The 27,727-nt window shown below is 39.7% G+C and overlaps 2 protein-coding genes across 2 annotated transcripts; one reads left to right on the top strand and one right to left on the bottom strand.

Annotated features, from left to right (window-relative positions):
• The first annotated feature begins 3,935 nt into the window (after window positions 1-3,935).
• Window positions 3,936-17,847, top strand: LOC131282919 (G-protein coupled receptor dmsr-1). Its single transcript, XM_058312465.1, has 6 exons — window positions 3,936-4,022; window positions 8,027-8,195; window positions 12,610-12,736; window positions 14,186-14,380; window positions 15,715-15,916; window positions 17,536-17,847. Exons 2-6 carry the CDS (start codon window positions 8,087-8,089, stop codon window positions 17,845-17,847), a joined length of 945 nt encoding a protein of 314 aa, XP_058168448.1. The 5' UTR covers window positions 3,936-4,022; window positions 8,027-8,086.
• Window positions 17,848-22,353: 4,506 nt separating this feature from the next.
• LOC131293835 (Bardet-Biedl syndrome 4 protein homolog) lies at window positions 22,354-26,331 on the bottom strand. Its single transcript, XM_058321888.1, has 9 exons — window positions 26,244-26,331; window positions 25,859-26,117; window positions 25,457-25,730; window positions 25,234-25,386; window positions 23,849-23,971; window positions 23,205-23,289; window positions 22,993-23,079; window positions 22,710-22,909; window positions 22,354-22,572 (listed from the first exon to the last, which is right to left on the bottom strand). Exons 1-9 carry the CDS (start codon window positions 26,329-26,331, stop codon window positions 22,354-22,356), a joined length of 1,488 nt encoding a protein of 495 aa, XP_058177871.1.
• Between the last annotated feature and the right edge of the window lie 1,396 nt (window positions 26,332-27,727).

The raw sequence follows: 27,727 nt of genomic DNA, 5'->3' as shown, positions 1-27,727 counted from the left end.
CAAGAAAAAATCTTAGTAATGATGGCAATTTGACCGTGGTTTTTTCGATCTATTTCTCTCTTCGAGGTTTACTTTATCAACAAATAGCATTTTACGATTCTGCTTGCAGAAAGCTGAGTTTAATGTTGGTTGAGGTTGGAATGAAGCTGAAGTAAAAATGTCTCAAAATTTGCTGTAAATTACGCAATACAAATTGGTGACCTTTTTTCTCGCGGCATCAAACAATCAACCTCAACAATGATCCCTTTATGGACCGGGAGTATAAACGTCCGAGCTATAACCAGCAAACGACGCGCTGGGATCGGTAAATGTTTCATTTGGCGCGCGGCCATTCTTCAGTCCATAAATTGAGCGATATCTTGATTGACTGAAAATCTCCACCAAATTGAGCTTTATAAACACATACGAAGCAGCATATAAAAGGCCAGTATCCTGCGATAATAAAGGAAACAATTCGAAAATCCCCGGTTTTTTTCAGTTACCTTTTGCAGTCTTTGCTCCTGATTGCATTCAAGGGACGGTCGTCGGGTTAAGCGACCCTCGTTTTCTTCCACACTCAGGGAATCTTTTGTCGCATGAAATTTCATTGCAAAAGCTGGGGCTTGCTTTCCCTCGCCCGCAAAACATTGGGACCGTTTCCGTTGATTACGGAAAAGCATGCTTTTACCGCACACCAGATTGAACAGTATTTTTATTTTAATGTCTTTTATAGCTTTCTTTTCGCTTTCTTTATTACTGCTGTAGGAAATATGCTTCTCCGTTCGCTATCGTCGAGTGCAGCAGGTGTGCAATTGCTTTCCTTTCTTTGCCCTTAACCTTTACGAGCCTTTAAAGTTTGCATCATCAGCTTTTTCCTGTACGGGATGACTTTAAGCTACAGGGAACTTTTTCCACTTTCGTGCTTTATTGCCACGCACTTAGAAGTAAACTTAATCTTTTGCGTTGAATTACTTTCATTGTTTTATCCGGAACGAAGGTTTAGGTAGTCCTAGACTTTTAATAAAAAGTAAAACTACAGTTTGGAATGAGAAAATGTGTTTAATGAAGAAAAACATTTCATAAGCATTGAAAGCATTCAAGCTGATGAACTGGAAAATCAATTTGACTTCATTGTATATCTTGTTATACTTATTTTGAGCGTTTATACGCGTTTGTCATAGATGCCTTTACACATGGAATACTATCAGGCATTCTAGTAAATTCAATCTAGAACAATATAAACCGTATTATATTTCATGTTTTAACCACATAAATGCTTTAACTAACATCAATCATCAATTAATGTAAGGGGGTGTTTCTTTTTGTTTTATTGAAGTTGAGTTGAACAGTATAAATCAAAACTTAAAATGCTACATTGCGTGAAAGAGTTTTGAAGTGTTCTTGTTTACACCATTTTTGTTTAACAATTTATCATTTAAAAAATGTCCCCTTAACTTTGTGGTAATATTCATACATTAAGGAAAACTTTGTGCTTTTTTTCCCTTTAAATTGTGGAAAATCCCAATCCTAAATTCGTTTTTTTCTCTATGTACCGATTATTAGGAAAATGGATCATTTGTAAATAAAGCCTTCACCTTAACATTTTTCTTCTTTTCAAACCAAATCTGTCGGTCTTTACAGTAGATTTAATTAGCCAACAATCTCTCACAGGTTATAGTGCGGTCTAACGCAGTGTAGTTTTAGTATTTATCATATAAAATAGCTAACTAATTATTATTTATCATATAAAATAGTTATAGGGTAACGGAATCAATAGTGGTGCACTTAGTAATGTAACTAACAATATGATGTAATTTATAAGTGTTAAGAATACAATATTTTACGTATTTGTACCAATTATGATCGAAACACGACTTTTCTTCAGGAAAACATCTATTTTCACCGCAAACCATTGAAAATACACGAAAAAAGCGTATATTTCTTCCGAAGTTGGTTGCTTCTATAATGGTGGTATGGTTCCTATAGTTGTGGTATCGTGTTCCTATAGTGGTGGAAGTACTTGGAAATAACTGAATATATTTTGACTGTGACTTATTTTTGACACATATTAAAACAGAACGGTAAAATTACTCATAGGTCAATGGATTGTCTTGGTCATAGACCAATGCATTGGGCTCGTAGACCTCTCATAAACCAATGCATTTTGCAGTGATGTATAGTCTTAAGGAATCAAGGCATACCTGAAAAATTCTTAAGAAATCCTGCTTATTAGTACAACCTGTTCGGAAAATATTAATTTTGAAACCTTAATTTAATAGATGAGAAGGTTTATCGTTTAAACACTTCGCAGAAAATCAAAAAACATTTCATAGAAGAACAAATACCTCCATTGTATTTATTTCGTCGTAGAGCCAGAATTTTATTCTACTACATCCACTATTGGTACTAGCATCACTATAGGAGCACTTACCCTGCTAAGTTAAATTAAATTTTACATTGAAATGCTTAGTTAAATTAAGTTTCACATTCAAAGTGCGAATGATTATTGGTTTCTCGCAACAAATCATTTCAACTGTCCCATAAATACTATGATATGAATTCAGTTATATTTAAATGCCTAATTTATGCATATTATTTTGTTCATTAAAATTCACTCACTCCTTCAATATAAAATTTACCACTCACTTCATTTGCAATTACTTTGCAATCCTCTTGTCGACTGCCCTTCAATTTAGAGCGAAATTTATTATTTACCAGACAAGAGCTTACATTTTACAAGCGCTTTGTCCATTTCACGTTTTCCTTAGCAATCCGCTTAAGTAGCGCGTCCACTTCGGGATGCAGCCATCTCTAAATGATGTTCCCCCTTTTCGATTGGCGTACTTTCTGGATTCGGCTACTTTAAAATGCATGAGCAATTCGTTCCGGAATCAATTTACCCACAGCCACACAGAAGTGCGCTGCCTTCAACCTCGTCCGTAATCCTGCGGGCAGCGAGCAAAGTATTTCTCAACTTGACCGACTTTCCAAAGCAGTCGGGGGTGACCGACTCGATCAGTTACATCCCGCCGTCGTTTATTTGCCGATACCGCCTTCCCCGGCGAAGGAAATGAGCCCCAACGAACGAAGTGGGAAGCCAAATTGGCCTGGAAAAATTTACATCCCACGAGCGGATTAACTGTAAATACGAAAAGGCATGTCAATATAATCACTTTCGAGGCAGGGATTTTAGTAGCTGCCTGTCAAAAGTACTTCGAACCTTAGCCCGAGCGACCCACTTCAAACTGGGATCCTTCTCAGCTCGGCTCTGCACGTACACACACTCACTCACACTTCACACACACACACACACACACACACACACCACCAGATACTCAGGGCTATTTTCCCAAAACCGTCCAACCGACCGCAGCGGAACGAAATGAAACTCGCCACCGTATCGGATGGGAAAATGAAATTTGTTTGCCATGAAGGTTTCACTAACGATACGTTTTATTATTCGCTCGTTTCCAATCGTGGTCATCCTCGACGATGGTCCCAAAACCCCCGGGGGGAAACGGAGCGGAAACGGACGGCTTCTCGGCTGCAGACAATGGATCCTTCAGGCATCGGGAACGGTCGGTACGATCTAACGCCGCCTGGCGGCGTTGATTGATCCTGGCAGCATGGAGCGCAGCGTGGAAGAGCGTGTCCTAGAATGGTTACACTACATCTACAGCAACGATACCGCCACGGCCGTCGTGCTGAACGTCACTGAGTTTCGCCGCCGCCTGCTGTACATCCTCGATACGCGATTCGGGCCCGCCATGGACGAACCGGGCGTAAAGGCTGGCGCCGGGAGCGTGAACTTCTACCGGCACGCGTTCGAGTTCCACAACATCACCGAGCACAACATCACCCAGGAGTACGTGAACGACTTCCTGGAGAAGCTGTTCCAGTCGCTGAACCGCCTCAACCGAACGACACCGGAGCTGCCGGACGCAGACGACGTCGATCCGACGAACTGCAGCGACTACTGCAAGGGCGCCGTCCGGGAAATCCTGCTCGAGTACAAACTGCTGCACGGTTACATTTCACTTGTGGTAAGTTGAACGCATGATTGCTACGCATGATGTGAGGGGCTCCCTCTGGGCGTTCCGGGAATAGCCCGAGATGGTTTGCGCTTCGCTCGATCAATCATATTCCCGATCTAATGATGCACGAACTTAATCACCGTTGGTCGAAGCTTTTCCATTTGCATCGTGTTTCGTACTCGTCTCAATCAGATTCTCAATTGTCGAAACAAATTCCCGCTGCGGAGCAGGTCCTAACGGAAGAATCTAAGAACACCTACCGTTGGTGAAGAGGAGCTTTCAAGTATTTTGCTTGTGCCGACTAGGAAACATACACTTTACATTGATTTACCTGTCCAATTTGGGATGTTTCCACTAGCTTTATCCTTCCAAACAGGGCTGGTTAAAGAATGATTTCTACGAGATTCTTCCCCTGACTTCTTCTGCATTAAGTACATCTTCTTGGTAAATAAATGTAGTTTGAGACTTATTACGGGCTAGTCCTAACCCACTGTTGGTTGAAATAGTGCAGCAATTCTCTTCTCTATGGTATTTGTTCGCAGCGGCGGATTAAACGTTCTAGGGGCCCCAAGCAGTTATAAAATGAAGGCTCTAAAACATACGCTACATTTAACATACATTTATTTATTTTAATAAATGTTTTTATTATAATAAAAATTTCAATTAGGATTCATCCTAATCAATCAAATTTCAATTCAATCAAAATTTCAATTAGATTTGCTACAACTTACCTCCCTTCATTCAAATGTACTTTTATTTGGCTTATTTTATGCGAAATCATCAATAACTTTCCGAAAGAACCCATAATATAATTTTTTATGGAGAAAATATATTTTTTACTTTTTAATCTTCTTTTTGGCGTAAACGACCTCTTGGTCATGCCTGCCCGTTAAGGGCTTACGAGACTTGTTTCCCTGTGGTACGTGGATAGTCAGTCCTCTCGTACAGGGGAGGGTCCGGTCTCGGTTGGGATTCGAACCCACGCCGTCGAGGTGGTGAGCCCCGGCGCTCATGGGCCGATTTTCTAACCGGCGCTACCGCTCGGCTGTCGCGGACCCCCTACTTTTTAATAAAATACCTTTTTAGTCGTTTTAAAACTGAAATGGTCCTTTTTTGTGAAAAAATGAAAAATAATTTTAATATGTGCAGGACACTATTTTTGTTAATCAATCTTTTTATTTTAATCCAAGGAGTACATTTCTCCTTGAAATAAATTTTCGGGCAAACAAAATCAGTTCATGTCAGTTTTTTTTCTCACTCAAGTAGTTAACAATTATGTTTTACTTTTCAATTTTTGCAGTTTGCCTGATAGAAGGAGTATAATTTAGTATTTTACCTTTCAAAAAACAATAAATTTGATGAGAGTGATTGAATAGCTCAGTGCAGCAGCATGCAGCATTGGAAACGAAACAATGGCGTGAACGCGGTCAATCAGCAACGCTTCAAACATAGCTTATGAAATCCAGAAAATGTTTCTTTAATAACAGAAAGACTAATTGCATAAAAAAAAACTGAAATGCAGTATTTAAATTCGAATAAATTGAAATGTTCAATTTTACTCGTGAGAGCACGAACTTTAGATTTAAACAGTTCTTCAGGGTGTATCCATTGATGGACCATCGATGATGGTAATGATAATCCTATATAATATTAAAATAAATTTGTAAAGAAAACTTTGCTTACAAAAATATGCAGTCCGAAATGTCGGTAAAATGTTTGTGGCTAGTTTAGTTCATTTTGAAAAATTCCGAAGATGTTGGTTTAGAAAGCACTTAATATAGCAAATTTAAATATTTTCTTTTGTATTTATAAATTTATATTTTGTATAAAATGCGATAAATCAATCAATTGGTTCTGATAGAAGAAAGCATTTACATTCATTTGAAACTGTAAGTAGAAGACACCGAACTCCGTCGACCTAAAGTTGTGAAACCCTTTTTTATATTCTAACGAAAAAATATACATGTATTTTAGAATCAAACGCTTCTTTGAAACGGACCACATGTTTGACACCTTTGCTCTAAAGCAACCATTCTTGACTCTATCGCATCAAACAGTCGCTCAATTTAAATTTCATCCCTGTCTAAAAAAATATTGAGCACGATCGTTATCGTTTACATTAAAATGACCAACAAAATTGCCGTAAGACAAAATTATTAATAAGATAAAAATTCATATGTCTTCCTTTTTGTTTAAATTTATCCAAAATAGGTTTAAAATTATAAAAATATATGGCCGAAAAAAAAATGGATGCGTTTTGTCCAAAGAATATGCCTTAGGAACAAAATTGATGCGCTTTTGAAAAAATAGTACCATGGAGATCTGCTTTCGGGACCAAATTTACTGGTCACGGCTATGATATGATAAATAAAATGGTAGAAAAAACTCCATTGCAAAAGAACCTATGAATAAATATGCGCGGAATGAATGGACGTACGGCATTATGCGTCAGAACAAAATGAAGCAAACAAATTCCTCATGCCAAATCTAACTAGCTTTCCACCGGAAATGGTGTATGATTTGTCTGGCGATGAAGGGATTAGGAATATATATAGGGCACTGCTGCGTGGGCAAATGGTTTCGCGGTTGTCTGGCCGTGCTTGATGTATTATTTTGGTGCCTCGTAACCCAAAGGGATATCCTGCTTCGCGGAATACATCTAACGTATTTGTGCACTGCTGTGCGATGCACAATGCATGCGGGCGATTAGTCTGCTAGTTGTGCAACGAGTAAAAGCATTCGCGGTAAAAGCGCATTTGCCAATGGAAACGGATAGGGCAGTGCGAATTTTGATAAAGCATGGCCGTTCAACACGCTCTATGAAAATAAAACTAATGTTTATAACGCCTAAATTCAAGAAGCATTTAGTAGAGAATGTATTCATCTGAAGTACGATAACGTAGTTTATGGTTAAAGTTACACATCGTCAACAAATATCCAAAAAGGCTTACCTCAGCAATCCAATCAAGCAATCCATGTTTAATATACGATACATGCCATGGAATTGAACCTTTGAAGCGAACCCAGTTTAAAAATGAGGCTATATTTGTACATAATTTATGACACTATAGAAATGTTAATATTTATGCAGTTAGATCAAGAAAAATGCAGTAAAAGATGCGTTCTCGGATGATAATCTGTTGAGAAGGATAACGCAAAACTATAACAAAGCCTCAACCTAGCGCATTCCTTGTATTTTTCCTATTCAGCAATACACCATTACAGGCAAATAAAGTAAATCCTTACCCCGAGTTCGCCAAGTTGCTAAGCTGTGGGAAAATGCGAAATAAAACATGCTCCTCCCTGAGCTACAGCACGTCGGCAACAGCGAAAGCATAAGTCTTGAACTTACCCACGGTACCAACTTTACCATCAGCCGCCTCGGGGAATTAATATGTCAGCAGGAAGACTCTCGTGCACGCGGAAAATGTTACCGTTTTGTTTGTGTTGCTGGTGATGTTATTGTTGTTTTTTATTTGCGTGGCGTCGTTTTTCCACCAGACATAAATTTAACGTTTTCATTGAAGCACTCAATGATAAACCTCTCGTGATTCGGCGGTGCGCTCATGTGGGCGATGCATAAATAGCTTTCGGGCTACCGCCGGCCAATACCACGCCTCCGAGGTCGCTGAGGAGTGGGACGGTATCAACAGCAACCGAAATAAATTTGCCTACATCACGTTTAACGTAGTTATGCACGTTGTTTCGCATGAATTATGGACATTTCCCATTCTTCCCTTGAAAAGCGCCATGATCCGCAAGGTCCGGCATGGGAAAGCAAACACCACGACAAGTATGTTGCTAATTGGATTGGGTGGGGTTTTAATACTCGATCGAGACACATCGAACAGATCTCAACAACGAATCAATCGTGATCTGTCCGTAGTAAATGCAACTCGAGCGTCGCTGTGTACATAAACCATTTCGCTAGGTTTCAAAATTGCATTTAGAAAGATAAGAACACAACAAACAAACAGGCATAATCATATTTTCTTTTATCTTTGTTCTTCCAGATATGCTTCTTCGGTACCATAGCCAATATTCTCAACATTATAGTGCTCACGAGGAAGGACATGACCAAAGTGCCCATCAATCGCATTCTAAAGTGGCTCTCGGTGACGGATATGTTCGTCATGATTGAGTATATACCGTTCGCATTTTATATGTACCTAATTCTACCAGGTAAGCGTTGTGAACCTATCTAATCGTACTGGCGGTGACACTTTTACAAAGTAACAAAATGACCCGTCATTTTTCGTCCTGACCACAAGTTGCTCGTCCACATTTATTGGAATTCTTTTTTCACTTATTTTGTTTTGATTATCTACTTCATCTGCGTGTTTGTATATATGATAGGTAGAACAGGATAATGATGTGTTTTGATAAAATTCAAAACATTTAGACTCATCGCTGAAGCATACTTTCCTACAGAACTTTCACGTGCTTGTTTATCCTGCCTACATGAGATGTCTCATTTAGTAACGAAACACGAAACACTGCAATAGTCAAATCCTTATCAATGGTTCACTAGCTGAAACTGCTAACGGAAGTAGTAGCGCTTTGTAGGAAACGGAACATGACTGCCTGGAAGCTGGATTTTTTGAATAATTTACTTATCGGTTTTTTTTTACGGCCGTATGCTTTAAATATGCTAATCACAAGCGAGACAGCTCCCATCAGATGCTGATGCCATGATAAGCGTATGCTTATGTTTATTTCAATTTCGACTCGTGCCTTCACGTTCACCACGCGTTTAGCACAAAATGTATTTCACTAGCACTGGTCAATGGCAGACTGTCAAAAAGAAGCGCAATGCGATGTTATAGTTCAACTGTTTTCGAAAATGAGATTGACGCACTGGAGCTGCAAACCGTCGTGAATTTAAATATGCCAAACTACTTGTAAATGCACCAAGTTTAGGCAGTTCAAGTGTTCAGTATTGTTCAGTGCTTGGACTTTGAGGAACTCATTGAAGGTTTTAAAGTCCCTACGAGCTATTGTTGTATGTAACCTCCAATGATCAAATCCGCACTATATTTTCCGGTTTGTTTGTATTTCCAGCAACTATTGTGTTTTGACTTTTTCCTATTCGATATCGATCCGAATACAACTAGCTTTCCAAATCCATTGTTCAGTTTTTTAAAAGTTGAATTATCATCAATTTTCTTTTGGCTCATTCCTTATCATCATTCGAAGCTGAGATTTCCTTTGTTTTCCTTACGCATTATGTTGTGTAAGGATCGTCATGAATATGCTGCACTTCCTGCTGTACGCTACGTGTTTATCCATTTCATGTTTTTAAAGGATAAACATAATTTCTACGTTCTTTTCTCCATCGCTCATGTGCCATCCTCGTGTAGGAGCCCATAGGGCCGAGTGTTTACCAGATTAATGCAAATCCCTCGCGAAAATCTGGGGCTGCTTTAGGTAGAACAAAAAAAAAGTACTTCGGTACTTACATTCCAAGAATTGCTGATCTTGGTTCGCCCCGCTAAGCCTGTGATGGCTTGTCAGATCGAGGCAGCTTAGCAGAACAAACAATTTGCGCTGCACATCCACGAATTCACCGGCAAACAGTCAAGACTGAGGGCGGCATGTATGATGATGTTTGACGTCTCAGAAAATCTCACCGTTCACCGTACCGAAGACCGTTTGCAACGAAACAACGATCCACATATTTTATCGTTCAACGCCGCCAGGGAAGGAAATTAAGATTTCCCACCCATCATCCGAGCCGACCGGGGTAGGACAGCAAAGGTTTTCTTATCGATGCGATATCGATAGATTTTATAACCAATCGATGTCGGTTGTGGGGTGTTTGTTTCGAGACCCGAAAACCATAACAACATCCCGTCAACACGTCAATTTATCAAGCTCGATGACACGTGGAAAATAAGCGGACTTCCTGGAGATGATAAATGAATCAAAAATGACGCAATCCTCTGCGCGGGGGCGATAGGAAAACGAATAACACATTCTATATTCGTTACCATTCTTTTTTAGCGAACCGAGCGGAAAAGAGTTAAAATGCTATTCAGACAAACATATTTCATAGGTTTTTGCTTCACGCCAATCGAATCGAATTCGCAACGACTTTGAAATCGCTTTGATAATTTCTTTGCTCGAGTCTGAAGAAATCACAAAACGCTTGAGGTTCATTTGAAATTTGGTTAATTCCCACTTCGAATTACAGCTATAGTTTTTTCTGGAAACAAAAGGAAACGATCAGCTAAGAAGGGACCAACTCCCAACCTTGATCATGGTTATCGCATTTTAGAGCTGAGTTTTGTTTCTAAGTTATTTTGTATTTTTCTTATAAAAACCTTCGAAGATCCGTGTAATGCTACAGGTTTCATTCACATGTGCATTAGTTAGGCTTCTTTGAGTGTATTTCTTCAGCTTTTTTGTTTCCATTTTGTATGACGATTAGACAGTATTACGGATATGAACTATTTGATAAAGCTTGGTGAGGAAGACAGTAAACAAACATCATCAGAGATTTGCATGTTTTTGGTGTCTATGAATTTGCAAACAGAAACTACCAAAATTTGAACCGCCTTAGGTTGACCAATCGTACAAAATGCAGGAAGGAACTGGTGGATAAATGCAGACAACTTATATGAAGATGATTTACATAAAATTCGATAACATAAAAATAAAAAAATACATTATTTTCATATTAAATATATCAACATGCCTAGTACAACTTACATTCTTTCTAAAATAACTTTTTTATTAACACCAGACTTGACCAGAAAAATTACATGAAAATTGACAAACCGCTTGCCTTGAATGATATCTATTAAATTTGAGGGAGCACCGGGGAGCTTTATTGACTCCGTGATATGCAAAAACCCTCGGAAGGATGAAGCATGAGTGCTTAAAAAGTTAGAAAGCAACAGTTGGCAGTCGCCCGGTGAAAGGAAACGATTCTATTAATGGGCACGTGTGGCGTAACGTGGTTGGTTCGTTGGCCAAGTTTTTGACATTGTGGCTGCCCTTACAATAATCGAAGTTGGCGCACGAATAAACGAATAAAGTTCCATCATCCTAAAAACGCAGGTCGGTCCCAAATCGCTCCTTCCGATCGGAAAGAAATGTTTTGTTATGGATATCAGTAGCTCAGCAGCAGCAGCAGCAGGTGCAAGCCATTAGGGAGTGAAATGATACGATAACTCCGATAAGCATACAATAAATACGTGTCACATAGAGGGTGATGCTTTTCATCAGAATCCATTCGCAAGGGGAGCAACACTCTTCTGCTGAACGATAAGACGTTTTACTTCCAGGAAGAGATCTGAAGGCAATTATGAAGAGCTGTAGGGGAAAAGGGGTTAATATGTACCGACAAAGTAAAATGCATTCGCACATTTTGAGTTGACTATTCAATCTCTTAATTCACTTAGTTCACCCAAACTGATGTTTTAAGTATTGTATGGATATAAATGATAGATTACAATCTTGTTAGTTTATGAATAACAATAAGAACAAGTTTTCACACAAAATCAAAAGTAAGGTAGAATATCTTCTCCCATGGAAAATATAAATCATCTTTTGCTTGGCAAAACAGTCTAGTACGAGCATTCAAACCCTAAGCAATGAGAGAATGTCCAACAATAGTCCTTTACTGTCTTTTACTCAAAGTGATGCATATTTTACCATTATAAGCTACAATCTATTTAATAGACAATCTTTAATATTTATTTCTGATACCAGACATTAGATTATTCATTATTCATTGAATTATTTATTACAAAGATTGTTAGAAATTATGTGTCTTACGTCCAATGGATTTAGTACCTATTATGCCTCACCTTCCCCTTTTTGCAGCAATCAAATGGGTTCAGTATATCAAGGACACATCCAGGACACTTTTACCATGTGTACACGGTGTCCAATATATTATCATACAAATTGAAACATCTATTATTTCTTACCACCAAACAGTTTCATACGACACGCACGATTTCCATCACTATTTTCTCGCAATTTCGAACGAACTGGGCCAAAATCAACTAGTTTTGCTTGCTTATATTAGAAAGTCAAATTTACTCATTATCACATATGGATCAAAAAGTAGTGTCAAAAGATATTGAAACCGCTTCCTAACATGCTGAAAACAACCCATTACAGAATTTATAACGTTTTTTTTATATACACCTCTAAAACATGGGGGGAGCGGAGTTTTGGTACCATAACCATATAAAGTCCAAATATGTAATTTAGAACAGCCTGGGATTGCTGTAGAGAAATTACTTTCTTAGTGACAGACGTTCTCCGAGCATGCAGCGGAAGCGTTGTTCCGTCTCAGTCCGGCACTATTTCATCTTTCATTTAATATGAAAAATAGATGTAAATATTCAAACACAAATTTTAATGTCTTATTTAAACACATTAAACTGTTTCAAAAATATGTAGAAAGTGTAGAACTCGATGAAAAAAGTGTATGAGAATATATCGGACACCGTGTATACAGCTACAGCCATTTGTTACGTGGTCTATCTCGTTACTCTAAGAAAAAATCATTTCCTAACATGAAAATTAATGCATCAGCTAGCAATAGTATAACGATTCGCCTCAAACATCCTACTTTCAGATCGTCGGGACTATCCATACTCCTGGGCCGCATATCTGATGTTTCACATGCACTTCACTCAAATTCTGCACACCATCTCCATCCTGCTCACGGTAACACTCGCCATATGGAGATACATAGCAATTAAGTAAGTTAATGACCAGAATAATTAATTCGCATGACTTAGTACGAATATATTCTTCGCATCCTTTCTTAGAAAGCCGGAGGTTTTGAAATGATTTATGTTTGTTATATACCGTTAAGATCTGAATGTGCCAATCGACTTGCTATCAACATGTTTAACGACGAACATTGTAAATGTAAGTCTAGTTGACCTTACCGAATCTTTTGCCCTCGTTTTTATTGAAAAGATCTAGGTTATCTGCGGCGTTCAGGATTCACTCAGATCAAAGTCGCCATCCTAACCGGTCCCATTACCGAATTTGACAGTTTTTCTTCCCAGAAAGGGTTATATATGTTTGATTAGTATTTAAATTGAATTTCGCCTCGCTTCTACGACCTTCGGTGGGTTTTTGATGGATGACCGCAATATAAACGGCACTCAATTGCTTCACCTGCACCGCAATTTACGCCGCCCGAATAAAGTTTTTAAAGCCCCGCTCCGACCCCTTGCTAAAATCGTTATCAACATCAAACCCCGTCCGATCGCTGGGAAGGTTTGCATCGAGGCCATTGAGGCTGCCCGGGACTCCGTTCGATGTCGAAGCGTCCGGCGTAATGGCAGAAGATGAAAGCGAGCGCTACTGAAAAACAACAGGGTTTACATTATTTTCCATGCCTCCATTTCCACCCTTTGCCCACACGAATGAGGTTAATTGATGTCGTTCTGTCGTCGGAAGCGACTTTCCAACGATTTGGAGCGAACGGAAAAGCACCACTGGCACCGGGTTTTGTCCGCTTCCGAACGCCCGGCAAAAAGTACGAGTGAAATAAGAGGCTGCTAATGACTTCACGCTCGGTGTTGCTATCCTGGTCGTTAAAGTAGTTATTGCAGCCTTCCACGTGCCGATTCCGGTTTTCGCGTGAAGAGAAAAACCAAGGGCTGCTTTCTTGGTACGCTGTAAGGACCATGCATTTTAACGTAGCCTGCCAGAAGTTTACAGCTGGTCTTAGAAGTTTGATGCGTCTACGTTTTCTTTTTTCCGTTTCTTCGTTTGGGAACTTGGTAGTTTGCCCAATTCGCCCCTGGGATGCTTCAAAGATGATGGAGGAATAAATACATGAGAGAGCTTACGTTTGTAAGAAAAATAGAAATTTGTAGCAAAAGTCACAAGAGAATGGTTAGTTTTATTTAAATAAAAAACAAACCAAACAGTGGGTAAATACTATATTTTATAATGACAAAACTTTGGCAACAAAAGAACGTTTGTGGGAAACTACCGTGTATTTGAATTCAGCTAGTACCTGCATAAGAGGCAGCTTGTCTTATGTGCAGTAAAGTCCAGAAAGTGTGTACTTCATGCAGTTATGCTATAAACAAAGCGAACCCGTTTTTCACAACTTTTCCAAGTGTACTTTGAAGCACATTTCATTCGATGTCGTCGATTCAAAGTTCTCTCCTCCCCGTTCACATCAGACATCCGCACGGGTCGCTGGCCATTTACGCCCAGTCAAACTACGGCCAGGCCATCGCACTGTGCTACATTCTGGCGCCGATCCTGTGCTTCCCGACCTACTTCGTCTTCACGATACGGCAGACGTTCGTCTTCGAGGGCGACACCCAGCTGGTGCTGTACCACTTGGACACGGATGAGAGCGCCATCGTCTATCGGTGAGTGGGACAATACTCATAACAAAAATAAGGTAAGATGAGGCAATATGCACCCCGTAAGAGTGAAAAGTAACAATAATTTCTAGCAGTCTATTCGAGAAATGTAACCACAATTTTCACAGTTCGATTCTGCAACTTGTCTTCTATTACCAAAAAATAGAGGTTATCATGAGATAACGACGCAATCTGTCAGTTTTATCGGTGCTCGTCAGTTTTCTCGCGGTATTTTTCCGAATTGTAGGCGCTAAATGGCCCAAACTGTGAGGCGCAAACCCCGTTAATAATTATTCAGCAAGCACACAGCTTCATGTTAGAATTTGAAAAACTACGTAACATCTCTAAAAACAATCATGAAAAAACTGTTTATACTTCGGTCAACTAATTTTTTTCCCATTTTGATGCGTAGATTTCAAATAATCATGACCATTATTAAATTAAATGCTTGGTATGGCTATGTGTACATAGCCATTTGCATCTGTACATAATTTCCCTACACAACCGTCTCTCACAAATAGTGTACTGGTAGACGTGCTCGAGTTTTGCGTCAGAGGTTTGGTGTTCGAATCCCATTTGGAAAATATTCTTTATTGTGTCTTAATAAAAGTTTTCTTCAAAATCAACGTTTACCATTCACGAAGCGATATTTCCCGTTTCCACTTAGAACCATTTAAAAAAAAGCATGCTTCACGTATACTTTAAAAATGTAGGGTTTATTGCCTCATCTCATCACGGAACTTTGAAATTGAGAATTATAAAAGTAAAAATGAATGAAGAATATGTACAACCTTATGCTAATTTAGTTTGGACACTAGCAAATAAGTTTAGAAACATTCAGTATTTTGCTATTTTTGCCAGAACCGAAGCACTCTGTCCCACATACGCTGTCTCCATACAAAATTCCTCTTGTTGAGCATATTTATGGTTTTTCTCTGTATAACCAGAATGATTATGGATTATGAGTCTTATTCTTTTTTTATTCTTTGTTTTATATTGTAGCTTGATTGCAATATCGCAAATTAATTGTTTATACCTTAAACTTACGAGGCAATCTCACAAGATCGTAGACTTATCCTGCTTTATCCTGTTTTCTCTGTCAAATTTTAAGAGAAATGAAATTATAATAGGATGTACTAAACACTTAATGATATGTTCTATATCAAATATCACACATAACTTAACATATTTTAAATTACGTAATTCAACTTAAAACATGTAGGTGCATCTTGCCCCACTTTCCTCTTTAGAACCTAACCCCCTTACTTCCTTTTTCTGTAAGCGAAAGCTTAGGATATTTGTTTGATGATTTCAATGCTACCTTTTTATTCCCACATCAGGTACAACTTCTGGATCCACTCGGTGATAATCAAACTGATACCCTGCACCATCCTGACCGTCATCAGCTGCGTGCTAATACAGGTCCTGTGGAAAGCTAGTAAGAGGCGTATAAAGTTGAAACAGGGTGGAAATTATCCGAAAAACGGAGCCCCATCGGTTACGCCACAGAGTGGCGGTACTAGCACGGGGAACCCACCATCCGTCACCAATGGAAACCGGTAAGGATAGTTAGTAGTAAAGGAAGCGAACCGCAAGTGAAACAAGTTTCAGGCGGAAACCCTAGGAGAGACTATTTAGTACCGAATCTGGTTTACTCTGCTGTGGTAGTGTCTTTTCTTTTTCGTTTTGGCTATTTATTATTCAGTGCGAAAGGCGACATTGAAATATGAAACAAGGAATAAAACATAAAAGGCAACGATACAAGGAATAAAACATAAAAGGCAACAATAAACGCATTTCATCGTTTATTTTCAATTAGTATACAGTGACAGACATTTGAGGTTTTTTTTTCTATACCAACTGTAGTTTAGCGATCTTAGTATTAGTTAGTACAATAACGTTAATATTAGTTGGTATAATGATAGTTCAACATGTAATATTTTTTTAGGACCCGTTAATCAGAAAACATTGTTGTAAAATCGGAGTGTTATGAATACTTTGTATGCCCCTGTTTGTATTCCAACCATATTTTTCTTTCATAACTTTGTTATTTTGTTCATTCAAATTTTGCAAATTACTGAATTGACACCTAGCTCAATTTCTACAAACAACAGTCAAGTGTTTAACGTTATAACATTGTATATTTGCTGCAAAGTATCACAAAGTCAACCTTCCCATAATGAGAGAAAATGTTTGATAATGATTCCAATCTGTTTTTTATCACTGTCGGTCCAGCAATCCCATCCGATCAGTTCTAGGAAAACTTAATATACCATCATATAATTAAACCCGTGACGTCCCAGATCGCCATGCAGGTTTTTTCATTCTGACCACGCTTTTCATGCCGAGACTAGGGAAAAAGTGCGAACCCTGCCACAGCAGTTCGTTTTTTTGACGAGGGTAATACAATGAAGAAAGGAATATTTGGTCGCGCCACTTTTCGTGGAACTGATATTTTTATCCTTATTCACAAGCTGTAATGTTGCACGCGTGTGTTGTAAATGTGTTGTACAGATTGCGTCTGGTTTGTCAAAGCTAAAGTACAAAAATACCTACTTCCAGTTCCATGCCGAATGTCCGCTCATTGAGCGAAAATAAACATGACACTCTGCATTCAAAGGGAATTGCAACTGTCTGGCAAACATTCATCATTCAATCGCAGTAACTTTCTATTTCTGATTCGTTTTATTTTTAGATTGTTTATGGCTAGTATTAAGCTTAAAAACAGAAAAGCTATCTCAATCATCTATGAATATTGGAGATTTGAATATAAACGCACTTTGAGTTGTGAAATAAGCCTCGACTGTAAAGGAAAAACAGGAATAAAAAATACTTAAAACAACTGTTCAGCGGGATCTGCAACGAATTTTGCTTTTCCCCAAGATTCGTTAAAATGAACAAATTATTACAAGGAATAATAATGAAGTACGTAATCAAAAGTTTTAGAGAGGCAACGATGTTAAACTAGTTTACATTATTTTAACCATTTTTATTATTACTGTTGTTATTAGTTATTATGCATTATAATCACCTCGTTTTATCTGCTTCAACAATAATTTGCTTGTCGCGCGTGAAAAATCTATTCGTCAGTTAATTAAAATCTGGTTTTATCCTTCTCGCCTATCCGCATCCCTTTCTCGCTCCGTTCCAGCCACCCGAAGACGGATCGACGGGCGGATCGAACCACCACGCTTCTCGTGGCAGTCCTGCTGCTGTTTCTGTTCACCGAGTTTCCCCAGGGCATTCTCGGGCTGCTCAGTGGCATGCTGGAAAAGTGTTTCTTCCGCCGCTGCTACGGTCTGTTCGGCGAGGTGATGGACCTGCTAGCCTTAATTAACGCTGCCATCGGGTTCGTCCTGTACGGGCTGATGTCCAAGCAGTTCCGCACGAGCTTCAAGTCGGTTTTTTTCAAAACTCCAACCCATAGGGCCGAGAATACGCGTATGACCGGCATCACGACAACCTGTGTCTGATCGTGTCATCAGACCATGCACTTCCATCATCACTACCACCACCCGCACCACCCGCACCGCCACCATCATCATCACCAACATCGAAATGATCCAAATCGCCACTGCCTTTAAAGGCCGCAATCACATCCACAAATCGTGTAATTACTGCCTGATGCCGCAAGACCTGCTGGACTTTCAACAAATGCTTTCTCGAACGCTATCATTGCCTCGAAGCAACCGTTCGAGGTACAGTCAAACAATAAAGTTTCCGTACAGTCTACAATTTTAACTTTAACCCAGATTATATCAGGAAATACTTGACCTAGGACAACAATTTAACAGGCATGGTGTAGATAAACTTCTACTCTATCCAATGGGGTCACGTATTGTCCAAGAATGGCAACCGTATGAGGTAATACAAATGTAGACGATACTTCCAATGGTTTCGGAACAGAACTCTCTAGAATGATTGTTGTAACATGGTTTGTGGGCCATTAACTAAATCTTGGTAGACCTGTATGAACAAATTGTTTAAACATGGGAAAAAAACAATTTGAAATAAAACCTGGCTTAAAAGATGCATTGGTACTTGTAGGCTATCATTTGATGAAATATAGGCCACACCAAAATACTCTTCATGTACGGATACTTTTTAATAAGTAACTTTGAGTAACTTTGTCAAAATGTTTTAAACTTATAGGATAGAGTAGAAGTATATTCACAACATACCGTTTAACTGTTTGTCCTAGGTCGTGTTTCGCGGCAATAACCAGGTTTTAAAATCAAAATCGCACCCTGTGTGGATACTTTTATGTCTGACTGTACGTCTGGAATGCTTCGGTTTGTATTGAACCGTACCCTATGGGTGCGATAGGAGTAGCGGTAGTTTTCGACATATTCAACGATGAGGACACTAGGTCCCGGGCCGTGAAACGTTGTACAGCAACTAGTTTACAACGGCACAAACGAACGGAAAGGAAAGCATATTACACGCCCCGATCGCCAGCCGTGTGGGTTGGAGTTGTGATTTTTACCGAAAACTAGAAAATGAATCTTAGTGTACATAGGTTTCTATGCAGAAGGAGATGTCACGAAAGGAGGGTTAATTGATTGTAGAAAAGCTTACGAAGTAGACACAAAATATAACCGATTAAAGCGCAATGTACAGCGGTATAGAACATTAATTGCAGATGTTAGATTGTTAAGATTTTGTAATCATAAAAATAGATTTAACAAACGTTGGATTTGACGTCGTTATGTAATCGAGCTGTGTAATAACGGTTCATCACTTTTGATGAATTTCCATTCTAGGTGTTGGAGATAAGGCAATAGCTATATTTTGCTACTTATTGACAGTGGATACGCTGGAGGTTGTTTGATATTTCAGCAAATCAAAACGACGTCCATGATGACGGCACACACACTTAGAGTCGCCGAAATTAACGAAACTCTGACCTGCACTGTCCGTTGGACGCCTTTGAACCCCTTTAAGTTGTAGCAATTGTTCATTAGTCGAGCCCACTCGACTGCCCCGAACGGCAGGTGAAGGAACCCTGCCATCTGCTGTCCTCGGTCGCAGATTGCCGAGTGCGGACGATGGGTTTGGTTCATGCTGGCCGCAACACTAGAATATAATATCCTACACAAGGTCCACCGAGCCCAAACGCCTTTTCATGGATATTGAGTGACAGTGTCGTGGCAATATGAATAATGACAGATGACAACGAAGACAGGTTCATGGCCATCCCCACCCGTTTTATCCGTTCCTCCCACATCCACCCCTCTCCCTCCTCCTCGCCATCGTCGATCAACAAACCGCGTTATGTAAGTGAATCGCAACGATTTGGACCAAAAAAGGCACTTCCCATAGGGAGCCGTTGAAATTTCGATGAAGTTGGTTTTGCATCTCCTGAGAGCACGTGAATCTTTCGGTTGCGAAACGGATAAACTTTTACAAAAGAATCTAATCGCTAGAACCCTAAGAAAAGTCATTTGAATACGTTAAGATGGGTGGATTTCGCGAATCAAAAGGAAGCGCTAGCGCCTGTGGAATGTTTAGCAGAGACAAACAAAACAATTAAATTAATTAAAAATGTAAAGAGTAAGTAAATGGAAATTAGATTGAAGAAAAACACCGAACGCTCTGCCTCTGTACGCTCAAAATGTTGCTAGGTTACGAGCAAGAACAAACTTGACATACCGAACGTACCGATAGAACCGGCAGTTAGGACATGCACGCGCGTCGTATGCATCTCGTACGGTTTTTGCTAGAGTTTATACAGCAGAATGAACGTAAGTTAAAAAAAAAAAGAAAGCTTAACTTACCGACTCAAATTATTCAAGAGTAAAAGAGAGGGATATCGAATTTATAATGACTAATATACTAAGCGAACTTACGGTCATTTTGCGTCGATTCGAACCGGAAAATCGAAGATGGAAATGAGCAGAAACTGTGTATTTTAATTGAAATATAGTTGTAGCGATAAAACTAGAACGGTTTCGTTGAACATTTGAAAGAACTTCTTAGCACGGCGTCATCCCCGCGTTCTTGTACAGGTTTTTTATTGGAATTCTCTGCTTGTGAAGTGCTTGTCGTTTGTATCTCTTCAATTTTGTTTTTAATTTTAATTAGCAAGAAAAACGTGATGTTATTTGTTTGAGGTTAAAAGTAATCAGTTTTTGACAAGAATATTTCAATGTTCTTGCACACTTATTTTACTACACACAATTTAACGTTTACATTAAAAAATAGACAAATTTTAACGACTTTTCATGCACAAACGGAAAGCGCTGGTAACTTTCTGTTGAAAGCATACATAATAAAGAGTAGCATTTCTTATAAAATTTCAAAGTTTGACAAGTTTAGACATTTAAATTGTCGATCGAGGTCAGTAACTCAAACAAAACGGCTCGAAGCTCCTGCCAAACATGTCTTCGGAAAATCGCAACAACGTGACAAGCATGGATGTTGTAGCTTATTTGAAGCTATAGCTCATAGACGGCGGTGAGTGGTAAAAAAAACTGGTACTTTATGTTTCTCTTTAAGCATGTTACAGTATATTTCAAATGTGTTGGGGCCCCTAATTCCCATAGAAGGATATGCACAAAGTCGCTGTTCTTCCTATCAAGACTTCCGGCTAGTGATGAGTCTTACGATTCTTTTCACGGATCGACCCGGAATCGATTCCGTCTCTAGAAGAATCGATTCCGACCCGTAGGTGCAACGAGTTCGGGTCGACCCGAACCAACGGGTCGAACTCGCATATGGACAGCTGCACCCACTGGTCGACCCGGAGTCGTTGCACCTACGGGTCGACCCGAACCAACGGGTCGAACTCGCATATGGACAGCTGCACCCACGGGTCGACCCGGAGTCGTTGGAATCGGGAATAAGACCCGAACCGCTCCGGGTCGCTTACGGATCGCTCCGACCCGATAGGTTCGGGTCGACCCGCTCATCACTACTTCCGTCGTATGGAGAAGTGTATAGAGTGAAATGCCTTCCGGAATTAAACAACTTTATCAAAAGACATCATAGAGAGACGATGCAGAGATTTGGACATACCTGGCCACAGGAAATAATGCCCAAAGAACATCGGAGGAGTTGAACCAATCAAATATAATTAATATACCCAACACTGCTAACCCTCCTTACGCCTCTCAACTATAACCAATCGGAAAAACATGCTCAACTCTTAAAGGTACGACCTATTTCAGCACTTTAAAGCCCAAACGGAGTAGCATTTGGTCATGAATGCCTCACAACAACTGAAAAACATCCCTACAATAATGGTCTTGTCGGCTATAGCAAAAATTGCGGCCAAGTACCGTAAGGCCGCCTTAATGGCCGTCAGAGTATTTTTCAAAGTACTTAAAAGATATAACTTAGCAAAAAAAATTACTTCATTCAATTAGCTTTATTCTCTTTTTTCTTATTAGCGATGAAGAATTGTCGATATTTTTTAATGCAAACGTTATATATCAAGACAAATGTTTCTGCATCATTCGGATGAGAATGCATCGTTTCAGTTTATTGTAGAGATTATGCTTTCTTCTCATTTACCACGTTTGGCATAATTTATTAACAAAAGAAATTTGCTCGACATCTTGCCCTCATCAACTATCCGGACAGCGTAAACTCTAGCTCGATCCAAACCGCTCCAAACTTCCTCACCGAGAATATAACCGGGAACGGACACTTTTCCTTCGGTGTTGCTCGGCAGTGCGGAAGATAAGGATATAACCTAGTGCGTCCTTTATGAAAATTATCGCTCCAAATGCGCAAATTATGCATTGCCACAGCACCGACGCTGGACCCGCTCGGTGGCAGTTTACTTTATGCCCTGCCAGGAATCCGAGCCGAAAGTCGTCCGTCATACCAAGAACGATGACATGAAGGATACGGCTAGGACGAAAAAGGAAAAACAGGAAAGGACACGCGGAGTATACAAGGGGTCGGGGCAATCCTTTCTTGCTAATCCTTTCATGAAGTCTGCATCCTTCCAGTGGTTTGATTTGACGTCCACATCAGCAGAGATCGCCGTCAGTTCCGCTCCGGTCCTCGGCACCGCGTCGTTCGCCCGATTTCGGCTCCGAAGAGGCGGCTAAGGTTTCATCCGCTTCCTGGTGGTCCTTCTCGGTAGCGTCGGGATCGCCCGGGCGTCTTTGCGTTTCCGGCACCGGCAAGTTGTGGCTCCGGGCGGACATCGCCAGTGCCGTATTCAGTCTCTCCGCCATCTTCAGGTACTGCACACAATGTAATAATCAGAAGACATTTGCAAAATAAACCTTCACCGATGGTAAAGAAAAAGGAGCTGAAACACTCGTCCATTATGCCGACGGGTCATTCGGTAATGGTTCGCGCAATCAACTCATACACTTGCCTCGCGGTGGACGGTAATGTGTTGCGTCATCTCGAGAAAGTTACTCAGATGAAGTACGGACTGGTCCGATTTGCCGACCTCGTAGCAGTACAGGGCAAAGTTGAGATAGATCAGTGGGTTCTTGATGGCATCCGGCAGCATGGTTGACTTTTCCAGCGAAAGGTAAGCATTTCCGGGATCGTTCAGATGTCGCAAACACGCTGAGGTGGAGAAGTGAGAGAACAGATACACAAGCTTTACACGATACAGAAAAAAAGAGAACTGCACTTCCGGTTGAACTTACTGCCAAGCAGCATGTAGCATTCGGCGTGCTCCGGACGCAGACTGATGGCGGCCGCAAGCGTCTGAAACGCGCTAACGTACTGCTGAGCTGAAATTTAATTGAGAAACTGATCAGGTCCGAACCACGCGAGAGTGGAAAGCATATTCACCCTCCCCGTTACCCGGAAGAGGTTTGATGAGTTTTCTTTCGGTTTTTCCCCAGCTAAAACTTACCCGTAACAAGAACCAGGCCAAGGTTGTAGAGCGCGTTGAAGTTTAATGGCGATATCCAGGCAGCTTTCTTCAGGCACGATATACCCTGACGGACAGAAATCGTTATGATAAGCCCAGGCTTTAGAACTTGGAGCAATTTCTTTTCAACTCTTCTCTTCGATATGAAAAGTTTAAGCTGTGGAGGTTTGTTTGACATAAGTAAAACCTGAAGGGGGGCACGCAAAGAGAATAAGTCTGGTAAGCCCCTAAAGTAAGAAGAAGAAACCTGACGAAGAACTGAAATGATACACTTTTCGTTGATTATGTTCATGAACACTTTGCCATCTTAATGAGCGTACGCTTCTATTATTGTAGTTCAAGGAATACAAATCGGTCTTGAGCGCCTAAACCTACTTCAATTATTGCATCATCATTACCATCATCATGTTTGGCAGAAAGGCTGATGATCGGTACGAAATTAGTACGAAACAGGTCTATGAATTTTCAATTAACGCCAGGGATTACATGAACCCCGGTGCCCTGTTAATAGACTAGACGCAAGGCAAGGAATTAATTGCAAACCACGTTTGCATGAATGTAGCAACCTTGCCGCACAATCACACGGTAAAGCGTATTGCGGCGAGACTGTGGAGGAGCATACTTACTGCAATAAACTTTTGCTTTTTGAAGAAACACAGCCCAATGTTGCTCCACACCTCGGAGCTCTCCTCCGGGAGGTTTGACATTCTCTTGTATTTGTTCAACGCACCGTCGATATCGTTTTTGGACTGGAGGGGAAAATGGAAAGGAAAAAAAAATCCTTACTGGTCAAAGATTTAATAAGTTTGGCAAGTGCAAAGCGAAATTGAATTTAAATATGATTAGTAACAAGATCATGAATGTACTGTAGAATCGCTTATATGGTTTATCGTGGTTTCTTTTGAAGCACTCTATTACAAGATAATTGTTAAACGAATAGTGTTGATCAATTATTAGTGGCAATGAGAAATTAAAGTTCAGCTCTCGTCTGGTTTTAAAAATCTATCTTCGAATCCGTGGAGCAACTGCAGTTTGCTTGATCGAATTTCTTAGGAATCGCCAGCAAATATGCAGATGACTGACAGTTAATTTAAAACAGTTTAATTTAAAAGTTTAATTTTAAACTTAAGTTAAGTTTAAGTTGAAGTTAAAATGAACATCCACGGCATTACAATAATATTTAACGGTGAAAACAGGATAAAACTAATAATGCCAAAAATTATGTAAGATTTTACCACGATGGTTTATGCTATAAAAAGTGTTAAAACAAAATATTGAACAGCAATTGTGGAGATAAAAATTAAAACATCGTCATTCCCAGACATTACAAAAATGACTGACATATTCTACTTTGTGATGGAAATTTGGAGTATGTTCCATGGTTGGACTGTGAAAACCTCACATGTGTGCCTCACATTACCTTCTTTGATTTCTAGATTCGATTTTAAAATTAGAAAGGAAATAATATCCAATCGCGTAATCATATGTTTTGGGAGGGAAGTTGAAGGATCTACTTCGAATGAGACCCTCTAAATTTGCGACTGAAAGTGTGGAGTGCTAAATATATTAATAATTATTCAATATTAAACGGTACCAAAATTACCTTTTGGTTTTCTTTTTATGAAGTTTTTATTGAGTAAGTACTTAAGTATTTAAGATGAAATTAAAAGTTATGAGTGCAGTAAATATTAAAGTAAATGTTAAAAATATAACGAATGTGTACAAACGCTGAAGAAGATTGAGGATAAAATCATCAAATAAATAAGGAAATATAATAATATAGTATCAACTTGAAATAAGATTTGTAATGGGAGTTGATGTGAAACAAGAACATAAATATTGATTCCTCTATCCAGTATTATAAATAAAATCAACAAATTTTTTATCAATGCTGATTACAGCCTGTCCCACCGTGCAGAAATATTTAAATTAAATGTTCACAAAAGCAATAATAATTATGCAATTAAGGAAAATGTTTTGGAAAAAGAACAATTTAAACCAACATACATACCTGCAAAATGGAACCAAGAGCCAGGAGGGCGCTGGTGTGTTTGGAATCGGTCGCCGTGGCATCGAGCAGCTTCTCGAAGGCTCGCTGATACTCGTTGATTTTTAAATACAGTATACCTATTTGAGTCATCAGAGCCACATCGATCGTGGTAAAGAGCGAGGGAAGAGGAGAATATGTTTAAGCAACGTCTTGCAAATGATTCACGGAAATGGTTCAAGACTTACTGCAAACAACTCTCAATCATTTCTATCGCTTTAATGCTATCCCCTTCCTCGATGTAGATTTCCGCAAGAATCTTATAGCTGGCCACGTGTTTACCGCAGGTGATGGCTTGCTTAAGATATTCCTTCGCCTCGCCCCGGCCGGCCTTCGGCTGGCCAAAGTTTTTATAGTACAGCTCGCCGATGTGGTGGTAGATCTCGTGGTCCGGCCGCTCCAGCAAAGTTTCTGCCTTAAGGAACACTTCTAGGGCATTCTTGAACTTTCCCATCGAATAGCTGTCCAAAAGGTGGGGGATAGAAAATCTCAGTACCGGTGCGAATTCCCGTGCAGACAACATTCCACCTTCGGGGGGACAAATTCCCCTTGCTCCCCCCATCCCAATCTCTCGTCCCCTGACACATACAGCGTTTTGGCAAGCTCCTTGTAGTTTTCCGGTTCCTTCCTGTTCAGCGCAATGGCCTGTTGGAAACACTGTGTGGCTTCGGTGGCGTTGTTTTCCTCCCGCAGCAGCAACCCTTTCATGTAGTACAGATACTCCTTGTCGTAGCAGATGGCCAGCTGGCGATCAATCAACTTTCCACACTGCACAAAGTGCTTCCTGCTGTACAGCGCGTGTATCAGCCAGTTCATGTGACGATTCGTGACACTTTGCGGCTTCATGGCTGGATTGGAAACACGTTAAATGGCTGATGATATTTCTCGGGAAACGAAAACAACCCAACCGCCTCGAACCGCTTGGAAGGTTCGAGGTGGGAAAATGTTGTATGTTCAAGTATCGGAATATTTACCAGCCGTCGACGAAGGTTGTTTACCAGCTCCCACACTAGACGTCGCCTCGTGAGCTCGACCATTGCAGTAAACGTAGCGGTCGGTCATTCTTCCCCTTTTTGGTCGATAGAGAAGGTTACACAAGCTTTAAGGTAACTTTTTCACGAAACTGTGGACACAACTAACTTAGCTCAAGACTGGCAAAATAAATGGTAGCTTCAAGCAAGCGATTTGTTTGTTTTGTTTCTAGGTTACCCTTGGCAACCATACTGCGCAAGGTATCACCAACCACATCATAACTGGCAGAAAGGTGTTTTCAGCTGTCGAACACATATCGGATTAACAGAAAAACTCAAAATTGTGATAAATTTTTCTCACCAGCATATTTTGTTTTTGTTTCGGATATTTTGTTATTTTGTGTTTCTCATGAAAAAGGCATACTTTGCCACAGCTTTGAGGGTATTTTATTTATGATATCTCACTTTAAATGATTGACATTCTTCACTACAGGTTACATTGTTTAAAGTTCTTCGGTTCTTCTTATTCAATCTGAATGATCACGCTTCGATCCTGAAGTAACAGAAAATAAATTACTATAAATTCTATGCAATTATCACTTATGACTCGACCAACAAATGGTAAGAATTTCGACAACGAATATGTTTTGCTGCACAAATAAACAACTTAAAGTTCCAATCATAACGAGGAGTTTGGTAATCATTATAAATAATTTACAAAAAATGCTTATTGCGCCAATTAAGCAAAACAGTTACAATTTGATTTAATTTATTACACCAACTACCCATCACAAATTAGTGAAAAGTTATCCATCGTGTTGATACTTGACTGGAGTCCTACAAGTAAACAAATCTGGTACGACATTTTTCGGTTACTGTTCTTCAATTGAATATGTTATACATAATAATGCAGTAAATTTCTCTACACTGCTTCGATAAATGTGTTCGCGTATCGTGTGTATCTTCCAACGCTACGGTAATATTAAACAGCTCTAAAACATCTCATTTACTAGCCAAGATACAACGGGACAAACGATGCTCCTATATAATAATTTAGCGGGTTTGTTTTTTTCTTCTGCCTCAGAAAGTTATCGATTTGTAGAAATCGGTCAACAAACAATCATGATTGTCGGTGCTAGTAAAAGGTTCAGTACACTACAAAGACTTCTATCTCTCTTAAAAGGTATCTCAGATCAGTGCCGGTGAAGAAAAATATCTAAAACTACCCATGTTTGGTGGTTTTTCTTATACTGGAAGGTTACTTTTTACTCGCTATCTCAAAACGCTCGATTGGATTTATATTATGTTGCTTTAGACACCACACGTTGACACTACTCCATCGACTCGCGATGTCATTTTGCCGTAGTTTAACATGCACTCCCTCCGCAGTTCCTTTCAATAAAACCGTTAGACACTTATCGCCACGAAAGGACGTTTAACTCTACCTCAAACGAGCACGAAAACAAATATTGAGCTTTCTGCTCTAT

Source organism: Anopheles ziemanni, chromosome 2 (assembly GCF_943734765.1).
Source record: "Anopheles ziemanni chromosome 2, idAnoZiCoDA_A2_x.2, whole genome shotgun sequence".
Lineage (NCBI taxonomy): Eukaryota > Metazoa > Arthropoda > Insecta > Diptera > Culicidae > Anopheles > Anopheles ziemanni.
This window is presented reverse-complemented; position numbering and strand designations above follow the sequence as displayed.

Bases quoted from the DNA above. Each gene is read 5' to 3' on its own strand.
- LOC131282919 (XM_058312465.1), top strand. From the start codon at position 8,087: ATGACCAAAGTGCCCATCAATCGCATTCTAAAGTGGCTCTCGGTGACG. The intron at 8,196-12,609 runs GTAAGCGTTGTG...TCCTACTTTCAG, and splicing joins TATGTACCTAATTCTACCAG to ATCGTCGGGACTATCCATAC. The intron at 12,737-14,185 runs GTAAGTTAATGA...CGTTCACATCAG, and splicing joins TGGAGATACATAGCAATTAA to ACATCCGCACGGGTCGCTGG.
- LOC131293835 (XM_058321888.1), bottom strand. From the start codon at position 26,331: ATGACCGACCGCTACGTTTACTGCAATGGTCGAGCTCACGAGGCGACG. The intron at 23,290-23,848 runs GTAAGTATGCTC...TCTGTCCGTCAG, and splicing joins AAAAGCAAAAGTTTATTGCA to GGTATATCGTGCCTGAAGAA. The intron at 22,910-22,992 runs GTAAGTTCAACC...TCTCCACCTCAG, and splicing joins ATGCTACATGCTGCTTGGCA to CGTGTTTGCGACATCTGAAC.